Consider the following 15,307-nt stretch of genomic DNA (forward strand, 5'->3'; position numbering starts at 1 on the left):
AGTAAGTTAGCCTGTAGCATTATATACACAGCTTTGGAAAAGGGAGTGAGTGGTGTTTTAGATAGAGGTTGACTAAGCTTAGTCAACTCTCTAACTGATAGTACCCCTGAGCTTAAGGGAAGGGAAAACATTTCTTAATAATTTCTGGTTTTACATATCCTTGGTCCCCTTAAAAAAAAAAAAAAAAAAAAAAAAAAAAAAAAAAAAAAAGATGCAAGGGCATTTGTTTTAGATTTCCATTTTCCTTTCTTTCAGAGAAACCTGAAATGCCAAGGCATCATATGATTCACTGACAATATCTCAAACTCATCTAGATTTCACCAGGATTCTAACTTTTTACTAGCCAAACTCTTGTTTTCCTTATTGTTGTTATTCGAAGCTCTATGCTGCTGGAAAGGATAGAGAAGGAAGTCAAATAACTTTTTTATGTACATACATATATACATAAATACAACATGTGGGTGAGGTGATGATAGCAGTGGGGGTTAGAGTCTACACACAGAGTCAGAAAATAAATTCATCTCCCTGATTCTTTAATGCCAGTGTTCTGCTCCAAGGGTTCTAAGTGATCAGCTAAAACAAAGAGGTATGAAGGTATTCACAGCTGATTCCTCCAAGTGTCTTCCAGTGGAACCTGAGGTTGACACACACACATACAAAGAAAGCACCCTGCACACAGGTCAACATCTAGGAGAACCTTTTCATCATTCGCCAATGAAGTCTTTAGACAAGGAGAGACATGAGGCTCAAGAGGCATGTCCCAAGGGGGTTGCAGGGGCATGGCCATCCTGACAGAACTCTGACATAATTAGTGTTACATCAATCAATCTATGTTACCATAGAGTTCATGGAAGGAAGCGCAAGGGCTGTCATCTTCTCCCCTTTCTACAATCGTGTCAGGTCTTCTGAAGGATCACTCTCCTTTTCCTTTGCTAGAGGCTCCTCGCCTGGTTCTATTTTGATTTCAAGTCCAAAGGTGGAATTTATCTTTCCAGGGGAATAGTCATTCTTTTTTAAATCTGCAAGAAAGACAATTAAGATGGTTATAGGGGATCATCAAGACCATGGTATTCACACAGATAGATTGAAATTTAAACTTTAACAAATGTGAGAGAAGACTCTGCTTTCTCAGGCCAGCAATATATGAAACTCACCCTCAACCATGTCCAAAACACCTGCCCCATACCCCACATGTGTCTCTAACTCCCCAGGGCTGTTTTAGGCTTGTGATCACTGGAGCAGGGAGGAAAAGGTTTGGTCGCTTGATTCAATCCATAATTCCCTATTATAAGACACAACCCAGCTAGAGTTAAGTGAGGCCTAACTAAAATCAGGGCATTTTCCCTCTTGAATTATGGGCAGGGCCAGGAAATTCAGCTCAAATGGTAATCTCAAGATTTCAGTGCTCAACTTTCTGTAACAAAGCTATACTCATGTTAGGTATGGCCTATGAAACCTTCAGCTAGTTATTAGATCCTATGCTTCCCAAAGCCTCCTTTTTCCTTTTGAAAAGAAAATTATATAAAGAAAACATGAATAGAGGTAATCTTTGGGGAAAAATGTATAGAGGAGTGTGAGCTTTAAACATCTGTCTATCAATCTTGTGCTACATTGACTAAATCTGTTAACCTTAAACATATGTCTGTGCATTTTGATTGTTAAATGGGGATAACCTGGACATAAAAGTAATAAATATTATAGTTTAATAATAACCAACAGTTATTAGATATATCTATATATTACTTCGATCTTCACAGCAACTTTATGAGATAGGTGTTATTATTCCTAGTGATGAAACTCACCCTCAACCATGTCCAAAACACCTGCCCCATACCCCACATGTGTCTCTAACTCCCCAGGGCTGTTTTAGGCTTGTGATCACTGGAGCAGGGAGGAAAAGGTTTGGTCGCTTGATTCAATCCATAATTCCCTATTATAAGACACAACCCAGCTAGAGTTAAGTGAGGCCTAACTAAAATCAGGGCATTTTCCCTCTTGAATTATGGGCAGGGCCAGGAAATTCAGCTCAAATGGTAATCTCAAGATTTCAGTGCTCAACTTTCTGTAACAAAGCTATACTCATGTTAGGTATGGCCTATGAAACCTTCAGCTAGTTATTAGATCCTATGCTTCCCAAAGCCTCCTTTTTCCTTTTGAAAAGAAAATTATATAAAGAAAACATGAATAGAGGTAATCTTTGGGGAAAAATGTATAGAGGAGTGTGAGCTTTAAACATCTGTCTATCAATCTTGTGCTACATTGACTAAATCTGTTAACCTTAAACATATGTCTGTGCATTTTGATTGTTAAATGGGGATAACCTGGACATAAAAGTAATAAATATTATAGTTTAATAATAACCAACAGTTATTAGATATATCTATATATTACTTCGATCTTCACAGCAACTTTATGAGATAGGTGTTATTATTCCTAGTGTATGTATGGGGAAACTGAGGCCCAAGGTCACATCCTAGTAAGAAGCAGAACTAGGATATGAGCTCAGCCTATGTGGCTCTAGATCCCATGTTCTTACACATAATCCTAAACTGTCTCCCTTTAAAAATCAATAAATGAATGAATAAGTAAAATGTTATCAAGCAAAAAAAAAACTACTCTTATTCCTATTTACAGACTAAACTTTCTTTTATTCAGATAACCAAATGACTTAGTAGATGGAGATATTTCTTATTTCCATTTGAATGTGCTGACTAAGGTTTCGACAGGAATCATGGATTAGGTCTAGAGATGGAGGAATTATTGAACTACTCACTCAAAACCAACTAGCATGATCTGTACCTTAATCATACAGAACAGCTACCTGGGCTCAAGGATGGAAGCAGTGAGTTATGGCTCCAGTCTCGCCTTCTCCTGGCTGATCAGATAAGTGTAGGCCCTGTGTCTCCAAGAATGAGAGGCTGCCCTGTCCAGAGTACAACTAATCAGACCTGGAAAGAGGCCAGCGCCTGAGGACACTGAGTTCATGGGCCACACTCCAGCCTGTAATCATGCGATGACTCAGATATTTGTCAGCGCAGCACCTGCCTCCCTTAAGACCCTTACCTGGAGGTCCTGATGCCCCTCAGCCCAGCCTCAGCTCCTTCCTGCATTCCTTCTGACCAGAGAGGATACCAGTGTGCAGCTCTACCAATTGCTGTGACTGATCACTTTGCCCAGGTCTGCTGTATAATTTATAAAATCGAGTCCTGGGTGAGCCCTCCTCTCTTTGCTGTTCCCATCTGACCTCTCCTACCCCCACACCCTCCCACTCCCACCACCTCTGCCTGACAGGGCATTTCTCACTGGAACTGGAAGCCTTCTCCAACTCCCAGTCTTTTGCTGTCTTTTCTGTAAGAGCTTCTCATCCTCCTACCCCTAATGCTAACAAGATTAGGAACTGCCTTTTTCTTTTGCAAATTTATACCTACTCCATCCCAAGTTACAGTGGATGATGATCTTTTACTGATTTCCAATTTGGAGTATGATCATTTATTAGAAGGCAGGAAGGGATACTCAGCTCAAAATATGTAAAATTCCATTCTAAGGACAAGTTTGGTACGATCTAAGAGAAATAGTGAGCAAGCTGAGACAGACAAAAAGTATTTCTTCTGAGATAAAAGGGAGGAATGCAACAGAGCTGGGACTGCCAATTTGGAGGGCACAGACCTCCAGCTGCTTGCTTTTATGTTAGGAATATTTTCTGTAGTGACTATATTGGTTTTAGAGAAAGTGTGCTATATTATCAAGTCAGATTTAAAATATATACATTGCAACATATGTTTAAAGTTTAAGGTTTTTGTAGTAATAAAGAGCTACTTTTATTGACAGCTGTGTTTCCTTCCATACCCACCCTCACAAGTGTCCAATGAGTAAATAAAAATAGAGTAGAATTACTGAGGGCACCACACAGGACCCCATGGTGGGGTACGCACAGAGACCTGCCTTGGTCCAATTTCATCCCAATTGTGTCGGTGGAACTTTTCCCTTGGACAGACTGTGACAAGTATTGGGCCCAATGTTGTTTTATCACATTTTGGCAGAACCTGATAAATCTCTGTCCTTTTAATCCCTTTAGAGGTTTGAAAATTTTGCAGTCAGAAAGTCAAGCCTCAACCGCGAATGAGATAAAAATGTGATTAAGATTTCCTACTCTCACCCAGGTTACAGTGGTGTTCTATGAGAGATTTACTTAATAAAAAATAGAATTGTTTGGGCATACCCGGGAGTCTGAGCTTCCGGCAGCAGGAGTTGCAACGATGTTTTGCAATGAAGTTTCTAATTGCATCTTCCCCTAAATTGGCTGGTCCAAACACCATTCCTCTTGATCTAGAGGAAATATCAGAATATCAATTAGAGCACGGCTAAGAAAAAGGAGCTCAACTAGGATTCTCTGAGATACCGAACAGTATCCCATAGTAACGCAGCAAACGTAAGGAGCCAACAAAGAACAGAGCAGTTTGGGGAAGCAACAATGTTAGGTTTGCAAATTTAAAATTCAAATGCACTTAAATCTTTGTACCCAACTCCAAGACCTACTGTGAAACTCATTTCAACGCTAATCTGATAGAAGAGTGAATTTTCTATGTACCAAGTTAAAATAAAATACAGTGAGACCCTTTCGAATGCATATGGGGTGAGAGAATGAAATTCGTTACCAAATGTTCTACCAGAACACGCAAAAGGTAAGGTATAAAGTGACATAAATTTGCTATTGGAACATACCTTCTAAAAAGGTTCATACACATTGTTTCAACCCAAACTCCTTTCTAACTATAACCATGTCCTCGAAAACAAATGCCTGACAAAACTGTACATCAGCACTCATGGCTCTTTTGATATCTGCTTTCTGCCCTGCAAACTGCTATAGCTGGGCTCTTCGTGGAAAGACAAGACTACTATAATTTTGTGGAAGTAAACTACATTTGCTAAATATAGGTGACAAAAACTACAAGGACAATCAAGTACATATTAGCACACTTTGAATACTCTATAATTATAATAGATCCTCAGCAGATTCTAGGATCAATGTTCATCCATTATCAGACCATGCACAATCATTATTCTTCAGGCTGACACTCTACACACCATGGAGCAGAGCACACCAGAAACACTTCCAAAGAAACTTTATGAAAGCTAATATTTTATTTTAATGACATGCAGAGTGGAAACAGCACATTTTAAAATCTGAACTCAATTACTGCTCTTAAATACCACGTCTTCAGAAAAAAGAAAAGCAAACTATCACAAAAGGAAACAATAAACTTCGCTTCTAAGGAATGCGGTTTTTTCAAAAGGGACGTGGTGTAAAAATGGACTTTTTTTCCATCCGAGTATTGAAACATTTATCTCAATTTCCACTTCCTTTTGGCAGAATAACAGTAGCTGCTCTGAAGATGTGCCAAACTCAGAATGAGGGCTGATGTCAGTTTGATCTGATTGCCTCTTTGCTCTGAGGCGAGTAGGTGGAGGAAATCTCGTGGGAAGACAAAGTGAACAGACACCCAGGATTAATTTTCCTGGTCACTCAATTGCCCTTACAAAGTACAGCTCTGGTGGTATTTACTCGGCTGCATAAGCTGCCTCTTGCTAACTATTAATCTCTTTCAGTCTTCCTGGTTAAAAAACTCCAAATAAGGTGAAACCAAATGTGGCAAAAAAAAGTAGAATCACTTAATATTTAGTGGCAGAACTCTATGATGCCAATAAAATAAAAAATTATGGTGTTTTTTCAGTCATTAAAATGGAAGAATTCCTTTTATCATCTCTCCAGCAAGACCCTGTTGGAATATTTCACTCTGTGCATTCCATAGCTGCCATTTCTTTCCTCCCAATAAAGAACGAAACCCTCGACTTAGAGATATAACATTGATTCTCAGATAAAAGCTATAAGCCAAATCATTTTCCTCTATGAGCCTTGTGAAAGTTAAGATAAAAGAATCAAAATTACTATAATATGTGTATATCAGGGGTTTGCTCCCTGTGCACGGGAGAATGAAGAATTGCAGGGGCATTCATTTGCGACTGTACTCTACAGCATGTCGACAGCCTTGCAGTCTCAGATAACGTTTTTTAAAAACAGATACAACTGTTTTCCAGATTTTTCACAATACATGAAAAGCAGGTGGTAGCTTGGTTCCACATGTGAGGAAGTGCTAATTAGTGTCATGAATACATAGATTCACAACAGAATATCTCATCATTATTATCATTTCAGACTTGCCAAATGTAGAAAACCATCAAGACTGTAAATGAAAAGATGTGGTCAAAAACTACCAATAACTGAAGCAGCCTCCACTGAGACTCAAAACCTGAGGAACCAAGAGAAGTGGCCGGAGGAGATCTGGGGGCGAAGGCCTGATGATTTTGTCTTCATGTGCAAAAGGTTGGAAAAAGGTAAGAAACAATGGGCCTTAGAGACAATATCACAATTTGCACCACAAAAACATCTCTTTGAGTAGAGGCTTATTCTCTTCCATTGACCCTTCATCCTCTTAGGCAAGTTACCATCTTCCTTGAGCTTCAGTTTTCTCATTCATCAACTGGGATTATAGATGTTCGATTCCAATGTCATTAAGGGTAAAACAAACAACATGTGAAAGCACTTGCTGAAACCGGTGCTTCTCAAGCTTTAAGTTACACCAAATCACCTTGGGATCTTGTGAAAAATCCAGATTCTGATCCAGGAGATCTATAGAGAGATTCTGCATTTCTAACAATCTTCCAGGTGTTGCAATGTTATTGGTCTGGGGCCCATGCTTTGTGCAGCAAACATTTAATAACAAAAATGTGAGCATCATTGAACAAGATGCAATTCGCCACTGTTCCAAGAAAATAGTACTTCTTATCTTCACCATGAAGACTAAGTGCACCCAAAATTAGGTGAACCCACAAAACCAGGCATGCTACAATGATACCATCCTGTCATTTCCATAGTTCCTACCCTCAAGTCATAAAATATAAAATTTGCCATAAGACAGGTTCTCAACCCTGGTTGTCCATTAGAACCACATAATGAACTTTTGAAAATTACAAATATCCGGGCTCTAACCTCAGAGATTCTGATCTGATGCCAATTCTGAGCAACTCTTTTATTTCCCTAGGTGACCTCAATTAATGGAAATAGAGACGCACTGGCTATAGAATGCAGTTAAATACTCAACTGTCAGGTGGGGTAATATAATCTTAGAATTCTAAAACATCAAAATATTCAGTTCATAGTAAATGACATATGTGAAAGTGAAAATCTAATAAATGGCAGAATATACATAAACTCAGTTCATTATGTATGCGAAAATTTTTCAGTGCAAAATTATAAAGGAAGTACTTGTAGTACAAGGTTCCTACTACAAATCCTTGGGCACACAGGGCTAATGAAGAAATAATATTCATAGCTAAAATCACTTTAGCTCTACTAAAGTAAAAAATGATAAAGCCTTTATCTATACCCTAAAGGTTACAACATGAATTGTTTGGCCAAATGGCATAGGAATTGGATGCATAGGAGCAACAGGGATCACTTTTCTCTTCTCTAGCTCACCTAGTCCACACAAATAGCTAATATTTTAGATGGACCTCTTTGCATAGAAACCTACAGATGAGACCATGTTTAGATTAGCTCACTCTGTAAAAGAACAGCATTAAAACAGTAAATATTTACAATATGAATCCTGTGGGAGGGAAATTTCCAGATTTTATTGTATGGAAAGTTCCCATTTATGTAATTATATATATTATATATAAATATTATATATAAATAATATAAAGGAAACTGTGCTTCTCCTATGACATTAATTGTTTTCATGTCAAAGCCTATAGAGGCTAAACTTACCCATATTTCTCTTTTGTCTAGGCCACTAGAAAACTGAGTCAAATTTGCAACAGTTCTGGCTACTACATTGGTTTTTATAATTTCCATTTACATCTACTAACTTCGCTCCAGATTTAATCTTATTTTATTTCCATATTTTCTTTTTGCCCCCATTTCCTAATCTATGCTTTATTTTATTGTATTGTATTATAGTTGAAATATATACAGAATAAAGATACAGATATGGGTCGAGATATATAGATAAAAGCTGCCTCAAAACCTTTCTAGGGTCTAGACAAGACATAAATGCTTAAACAATTTTTAAAAAAAAAAACAAAAACATGTACAATGTGTTAAATGCAATTTTCTCAATGATAATATCATAAATTAACTTACTGTTTGTCTTCAGGTTTTATAACAGATGGATCTGTCAAATTTTCTCCAACACCTCCAAGGAAGAAAGAAAATTCATTTAGCAAATAGAGATTTCATTTTCTTAGAAATTCAAGAAAATAATCAAATTTTAATATCTTTCTTTAGACCTACATCTACTCTGTAGTAAATTAAATATCATGTGAATTAACTGTACTGTAAAATTTGTCCAGGCATGTCTGAAAATTTTAGTTAATGCACTATCTTCCACAACCCCATCTTATGCTATAATAAACTTCTAGGCCACAAATGAATGTTTTAGTGATGTGTTTACAGTTGCTGATAGTGGCATCCGTCATTCATTTATTACTTATGTATACTAGACATTCTAATTGTATTTTCTCTAATTCTCAATAATCATAAAAATAAAGTATTAGCATCCTCACATCCTCATCTGACCAATGAGTATGTGAATGTTCAAAGAGATTAAGGAATTTGTCAGAGGTTGTACTCTACAGGTGGTGATAACAGGATTCAAGCCAAGCCAAAGCTCGTGCCCCTCCCACTAATGCATGGTCTCCTCAGATGGAGTCTATCAGTGCTCAGCAAGGTGCAAGGTGCTGTGCAGTTCCACAGGTACAACATCTGTTCCATCAAAGACACACATCATATGCTATTTATATAGCATTTTAAAACCCTAGGATACAAACACCCCCAAATTCTTGATCTGGGTGCTGATTACACACATGTGTTCAGTTGTAAAAATTCTTTGAGATGTACGATTAATGCTGTATGTACATTCGTGAACTTATGTTATTCTTCAATAAAATTTACTAATTAAAAAAATGATACATAGATGTAATTTAAAGCTAACATTTGTCAAAACAGGGATCAACATCCAAAGTGAATCTCTGTTATACAATGCAAGTGGCGAGGAGACTGACATCTGGCAGTGATAACGTTTCACAAGCAAGCTGATCAACAGGTGATTGCACCATTTTGGCACAACCCAATGATTTCTGAGATCATCTTCTAATCAGCACCGGGTCTCTTTGCTTGGAAGAGACCAACTTTGTAGGAAAATTATTTTAAAATCATATGAAATTTATAATATTATAACATACTTCTACCTGGTAAAAAGTTTTTTTAACCACTATTTTTAAAAAAGAAAGATTTTTGCTATGTTCTATGTTTTACCATATGCTAAACGCTTCACCAAAAAAAAAAAAAAAAAGTTATCCTTATAGTTTGTAGTCCTTTCCCCTAAGAAACTGACTACCTTAGGAAAATAACCTGTTTAAGCAGAGGTTTTCAACCTTTCTTGTGTCATGACTCTTTGTCAGTCTGATAAAACTAACCCCTCCCTCAGAATAATGTTCTAAAATGCATACTTCAAATACATAGGATTATGAAAGACACCAATGACACTTGAAATACAGTTACCAAAATATTTTTTAAATTGTTGTATTGCAATACATGTGCTTCTTTATTAATACATTAAAGAACAGGATCTAGCATAATTCAAATAACTATCATATCATCCAACAAGTAATAAATATGAACAGTATTTTGATATATCTGTCAATACTGTAATGTGCTATGTTGATATCTATAATTGCTATTAAAAACAGTGACAGGTACTCTTAATACCACTGTGGTTTGTGGTCTCTATTACAATGGAAGAAAATGATGAATTTCAGCTATAGGTTAGTGAAAATAAAGGTGTAATTTGTTTTTCATCAGAGTTCACAGAACCTCTGAATTCTATGCAAGGATGCTATAGAATCCCTGGCATAGAATCTCTTCGTATACAGATTTTGATTAGCAAAAGAGAAAGTAAAGCTGAAACACAGGCTTAAGGTCAAGCATGTGAAATGTGCTTTGCTCACCATTTATTCTTTTTTAAAGAAAAAGTCATAGGAAAAGACTGGGCTTTTGATACTTTTCTCATTACAGATATAGCCTATGGGGAATATATAGAGAAACCCTGCTTTTGAACTATATAGTAAATAAACAGAAAAACAAACAGATGAATATCCCAAATATCATCAGTAAAAGACTAAAGGCTACAAATCCTTTACATGTTAAAGCAAAGATCTGACTTTAAGCCTGCAATTTCTAGCACTAACGAAAGCTTTAGGCTGATGTCTGAGTAAACTATAAATTTAAGCTGGCAATACACACAGTGCCTAAAGAAGTCATATTAATTGGGAAAAAGGGAGCTTCCTAAGGAATTTTAAAAGTCTATCAAGATCACATCAGCTCCTATTTACTTTAAATTTTGTTGCTTGTTACATAGGCAAGGGTACATTCACAGCCCCACCACTTGTGTGACCTGGCCACCATAGTTAATCCCTGTGAATCTGTTTTGTCATCTGAAAGTGTGAATAACAACAGGCCTTATCTTACAGGGTTACTGAGAAGATTAAATGAACTATTGTATACAAACTGCTTAGCAAAGTGTCTGATTTAGAGGGCGGTAAAAAATGTCAACTGCTATTTTTATTATCTTTGTTCTATAAAGACCTCTTGCGAAGTAAAATCTTTTTTTTTTTTAACCGCTGGTAAAATCATGTTCTGATTACCTCATTTCCCTAAAGTACTGTGTTTCCTAATGAATAAATCCCCTTATAAGAATGAAGGTAGAGTATCCACTTTATATCACTAAACCCAATCTGACAGTTTGAAGCTTAACTATTAATTATATGTTTGGGGGTGGGGGCGGGGAGGCTCACATGTGGGACGTTCCAATGTGTGAAAAATGGAGAGAAGCGCAGAGAATAGATCATGCCGTACTACCTGCACCACCACCATCCACTCTGCCTCTCCCAGCTAGCTATGCAATCGCCCAAAAGGCAACTTTAACATCATCAGAGCCCATTCTATCCACATATTCTCCTAGATATTTGAAAATATGAAAGAAAACAAGGCATTCTCAAATTTAGAAACCCCAATAATATTTCCTCACCAGCTTCCACAGAGTAAATGCCCATGTACAAGTAATAGCAGTATGCCCTCATGCGAAACCCGGAAGCTTACATTCTGATCTCAACTACTTTGGGACATACCGGTGAATGTCTGCATCTGTCGAAAGAAGTTACCTTCTTTGTAGCAGCAGAATTTAATGATGATGATGTTAATGCTAATGTTGACTTATTCCAGAAACTGCTTTATTGAATAAAAATATCTACTATCTCCAAAAGTTCTTTGAAGAATATAATGAGCTTTAAAAAACATGCTCTGGACCACTGTCATTTCTTTGAAATGCATTTGTTTTTAATTCCCATTGCTGGAAATTAAATGTTGGATTTCAAATATAATGATGATGATTCAGGCCCTCACATGTAGGATTTTTAAATGGAAAGCTAATGGAAAACTACAGAATAATTACATGATTGGAAATTGATCAAGCCTCGCTTTAGAATTCAGCCTCTTGGCCCAGTGTGGCAGCTCCTGGGTTAATGATTGCCAATCTCTTGGAAGTAAAAAGGAGGAAAAAAGAAGAAACTGATAGAATAAACTGCCAGAGTGTTTCTCATTCCTTCTTTCCCTCAAAGCAAAAGGCAGACACAGCAAGCTGATCGGACCTTGACTCTACATACACTGAAGCTGGGTTCTCTCTGAAGTACCAGCAGGACCACACAGCTAAGACTACCTACAACTGACAATAAACTTCCATTTTAAAAAGCCACTCAGAGATGAAGATTAACAACAACAATAACTAACATTTACCGAGGGCTTACTATGTGTCAGGAACTTGTCTCATTTCAATCCCTTAACAATCCTATGAATTAAGTGAATATTTTCCTCAGTTACAAATGAAGGAACTGGGGCTCAGGGTGGTCAACCCCTGGTTACCCAGCTAATTCATGAGAAAGCCAGGAGTCAGACACCAGCACTGCAACTCTGGAGCTTCTCCTTTTAAGAGCTGCTATTAGCCTCTCCATCTCCATTCCCTGCCACCCAGACAATACACATGATCACTCCAAAGACTAGAAATACTAATAAACAAAACTGAACCAAAAACCATTAAGATATTTTAAGAAAACATTATGTTCTTTCCATTTTTCCTTTCAAACCTGGTTTGGATTAAATATGACAATGCATAGGCCTTTGGCCAAATGTTTGGCACAAAATAAGTACTTAGTAAATGTAAGCTAGTAATACTAGTAATAGAACTGCTTATAATTACTATTATAAGATTCGTATTCTTCCATAAATTCAGGTCTAACCACTTGGCTAAAATTGTCCAATAAATATCTCAATTTCTTCACACTTATTCTATGATGTCCACTCTTCTCTTCTTTGAAGGTCAGTGTTTTGACATAGTTTATTTGGAGTGGCCTATTTCTGCAATTCACATAATTGCCCAATGAAAGAATAAAGTTAATTCCCTTTTACCCCAAGACTATCAACACAGCATTTGTTCTGTTTAATGTCACTTTGGATTACTAAGAGACATAAAAATCCCCAAACATAAACATCATTAAACAAAAACCTATTCAAGTGGAATACAAAATACACTGAAGAGTCATCATTAATTCCTTAAAGTTTTTCTTTGGTTTTTTTGTTTGTTTCTGTTTTTGCTTTTTAAACAACTCCACCCAAAACTCAAAGCGAAGATACTCAAGTACAGATGAAAACAATCAAGCTCTCCCTAACATGAGCTACAAAAGCAGATGCCTTGGGCATCGGCATGCTGGGTTTACATGGATCATGTACTTGCTGGTTTAAAAACTGAATCATCTTGACTGTTTTAACTTTGTTTATATTGCTTCCTAAAATACTAGGTTTGAGGGTTAGAAATAGAATTTAATCCTATGAACACCACAGATCTGAAAAGATAGTACTTACATATAATTTTAAAAGTATATACACATCCTTGAGCATGTGGCACAAATTTCAATCAAAACACCTTTGCAGTCTTACTGGATATCGCTCACATTGCCCCAGGATTGCCTATCGCAACTATCCCCAGCCTCCGAGCCTGGCTTTCAGCCCAGAATGCCAAGACTGGAGAGGTGGGAAAGTTAGAGACAACAAGAAATAGGCCCAATCTGCTTAAATGAACCACAACATTGTTATGTCCTATGGGAATGAAACTCATGAAGAAATCAAAGATAGTACAGTAAAAAAGAAAGAATAGATGGTCAAACCAGCTTAAGTCTGCATCCCAGCTCCCCCTAAGTAGCTGTGCAAACTTAGGCAAGGTATTTAACTTTCTGGGCCTAAATTCCCCATAATATCTACCTTGAGGTGCTGCTTCTGGGATTAAATGAGATAACCTCTATGAAAGCTCCTGGGCTAAATCCCTTATTTAAAACCAAAGCCCCAGTCAGTGAGCCCAGCGACTAAACTTTGACCTTAATACATATTTCGTTCTGTCCCTGCAAGGGAAGCCTAGAGATACTCTGTTTCGTGTTGTAGGATTATAAATCACATGTGAGGTGTTGATAGTGGGGAGATGCACTGATCAAAGGCTTCCATTAAATAAGAGTGCACCGCATCGTCTCAGACTGAGTTTGTACTTTCGTAAACTGTCATATCAAGGTACACAAAGAGAGCAAGCTAAATTATAAATTGCTAAAGCAATGAGCTCAAAATTATGAAAAATGCCCAGAAATTAAACTTTCCTGTGTGTATAAATGCTTGTGTAAGTGTTATTATGAACATAAGATCAAGCTAAATTATAAACCTGGAAAATTTGGTGCAAAAGTCATTCTCCATTTAGATGTCTTTAAATTTTAGGCAACTAATCATCTAGCTATAGGTTTCCCTTGATGTAAATGGGAAACAACTAAGTGGGTGCTCATGCTCATCGCCATACAATGTCTAAAATAAGTGGCCCCATCTCCATTCAAAATTAGATAGAGCAACTCCATACATTACCTATCCTGACTCTTGCAAGATCTCTCGGGATATCTGGTTGGTTATTCCCACTTAGGAAAGTTTCACAGGTAATAAAAATAATTCAGAAAATGGATATCATCTTTCAGTTTTCAAACTAAAAAGAAAAAAAGGAAAAAAAATGCCTTGGAATGTCTCCACTGAAAGCTTAACCATGGCGTTGAGTAAAGAAAGAGCAGGGTCCAATGTAGGTGAAAATGACATGAAGAAAGCATTCTCTGGTCAATGTTTTCTGAACTTTGCCTTGTGCTTATTGGATCAAGTTCTAGGCTAGTAATTACCTTGCAAATCCAAAACCAACAGCTCTCCACGAGTGTACTCATAGGTCCAGTGAGAGAAAGCCAACATCAACTCCTCCAAGGTGTTGCTGGGGGCAATTTCATCACCGTTGTTATTGTTGTACTTCTGGAACTCTCCTGTCATATACTTCTCAATGGTCAGCCATTGGTTGGCTGAATGGCAGTAGATTAAGAAAACTTCCAGGAACCTATGAAGGGGAAAAAGGCATCTGAGATCCCACAAGGCAGCAGAGGAGGGACTTACGCTACTGAACAGTCAACAGCAGGGAGATTACGTAACTCTGGTCTGAGACAGCCTCAACACACATGTCTCTGCTTTTCTATGGAATGGAAAGATTAGGGGTTTTTCCCATGCTTACCCACCTCTCTTCTCTTTGAGTAAACTTTCCAACTCTTTTATGAGTACCAAACTCAACTTTTCTTGCTGTGCTCTATAACATTCCTCATAAATGAAACAATAAAACTTTCCTATAAGTCCTCAGCACTGAATGATGCTCTGTCTTGGTAAACGAATGTTAGTGTATGGAGACACTCAAGTGAAAGTAACAAGAGTTAATTCTAACAAAGTTCCTAATTTCTATAAGACATTAGGGTAATAAATTATGCTTAAAACAGAAACGTTTTTCTGTCATAATGTTCTTGGACATTAGTAACTACACCTGGGTTCTGCCTGTTTCATGTAGAGAGATTAGTCAGGGCCCCTGCCTGAATGTCTCTTTTCTATTCACTTAAGTTCAGTGATTTATGTATCCCTGGGATGTCTAATTCTTTTAACCAGTCTCCAGAACTATAAAAGGAAAAACCCCAAAATAAGGTCTTGGGGCACTTCCCCATGGGTCTCATATTTCTCATGACTAATAGGGCTGAGAAGAAATTGCTAGAAATTCCTACTTGAAATGAAGAAACGGGGTGACAATATTTC

At 37.3% G+C, this 15,307-nt stretch overlaps 1 protein-coding gene across 1 annotated transcript in view; it reads right to left on the reverse strand.

Moving 5' to 3' along the window:
- Positions 1 to 512: 512 nt before the first annotated feature.
- The window catches only part of TRPM6 (transient receptor potential cation channel subfamily M member 6), a 144,426-nt gene continuing 129,631 nt past the window's right edge, over positions 513 to 15,307 (reverse strand). Inside the window, exons 37-40 of the mRNA XM_015594555.2 lie at positions 14,368 to 14,577; positions 8,204 to 8,255; positions 4,220 to 4,326; positions 513 to 1,019 (exon numbers count right to left, since the gene is read on the reverse strand). Of these exons, the coding sequence (XP_015450041.1) occupies positions 886 to 1,019; positions 4,220 to 4,326; positions 8,204 to 8,255; positions 14,368 to 14,577 (503 nt within the window). The 3' untranslated portion in view covers positions 513 to 885. The remainder of the gene's footprint in view (positions 1,020 to 4,219; positions 4,327 to 8,203; positions 8,256 to 14,367; positions 14,578 to 15,307) is intronic.

Source organism: Pteropus alecto, unplaced genomic scaffold (genome assembly GCF_000325575.1).
Source record: "Pteropus alecto unplaced genomic scaffold, ASM32557v1 scaffold95, whole genome shotgun sequence".
Taxonomy (NCBI): domain Eukaryota; kingdom Metazoa; phylum Chordata; class Mammalia; order Chiroptera; family Pteropodidae; genus Pteropus; species Pteropus alecto.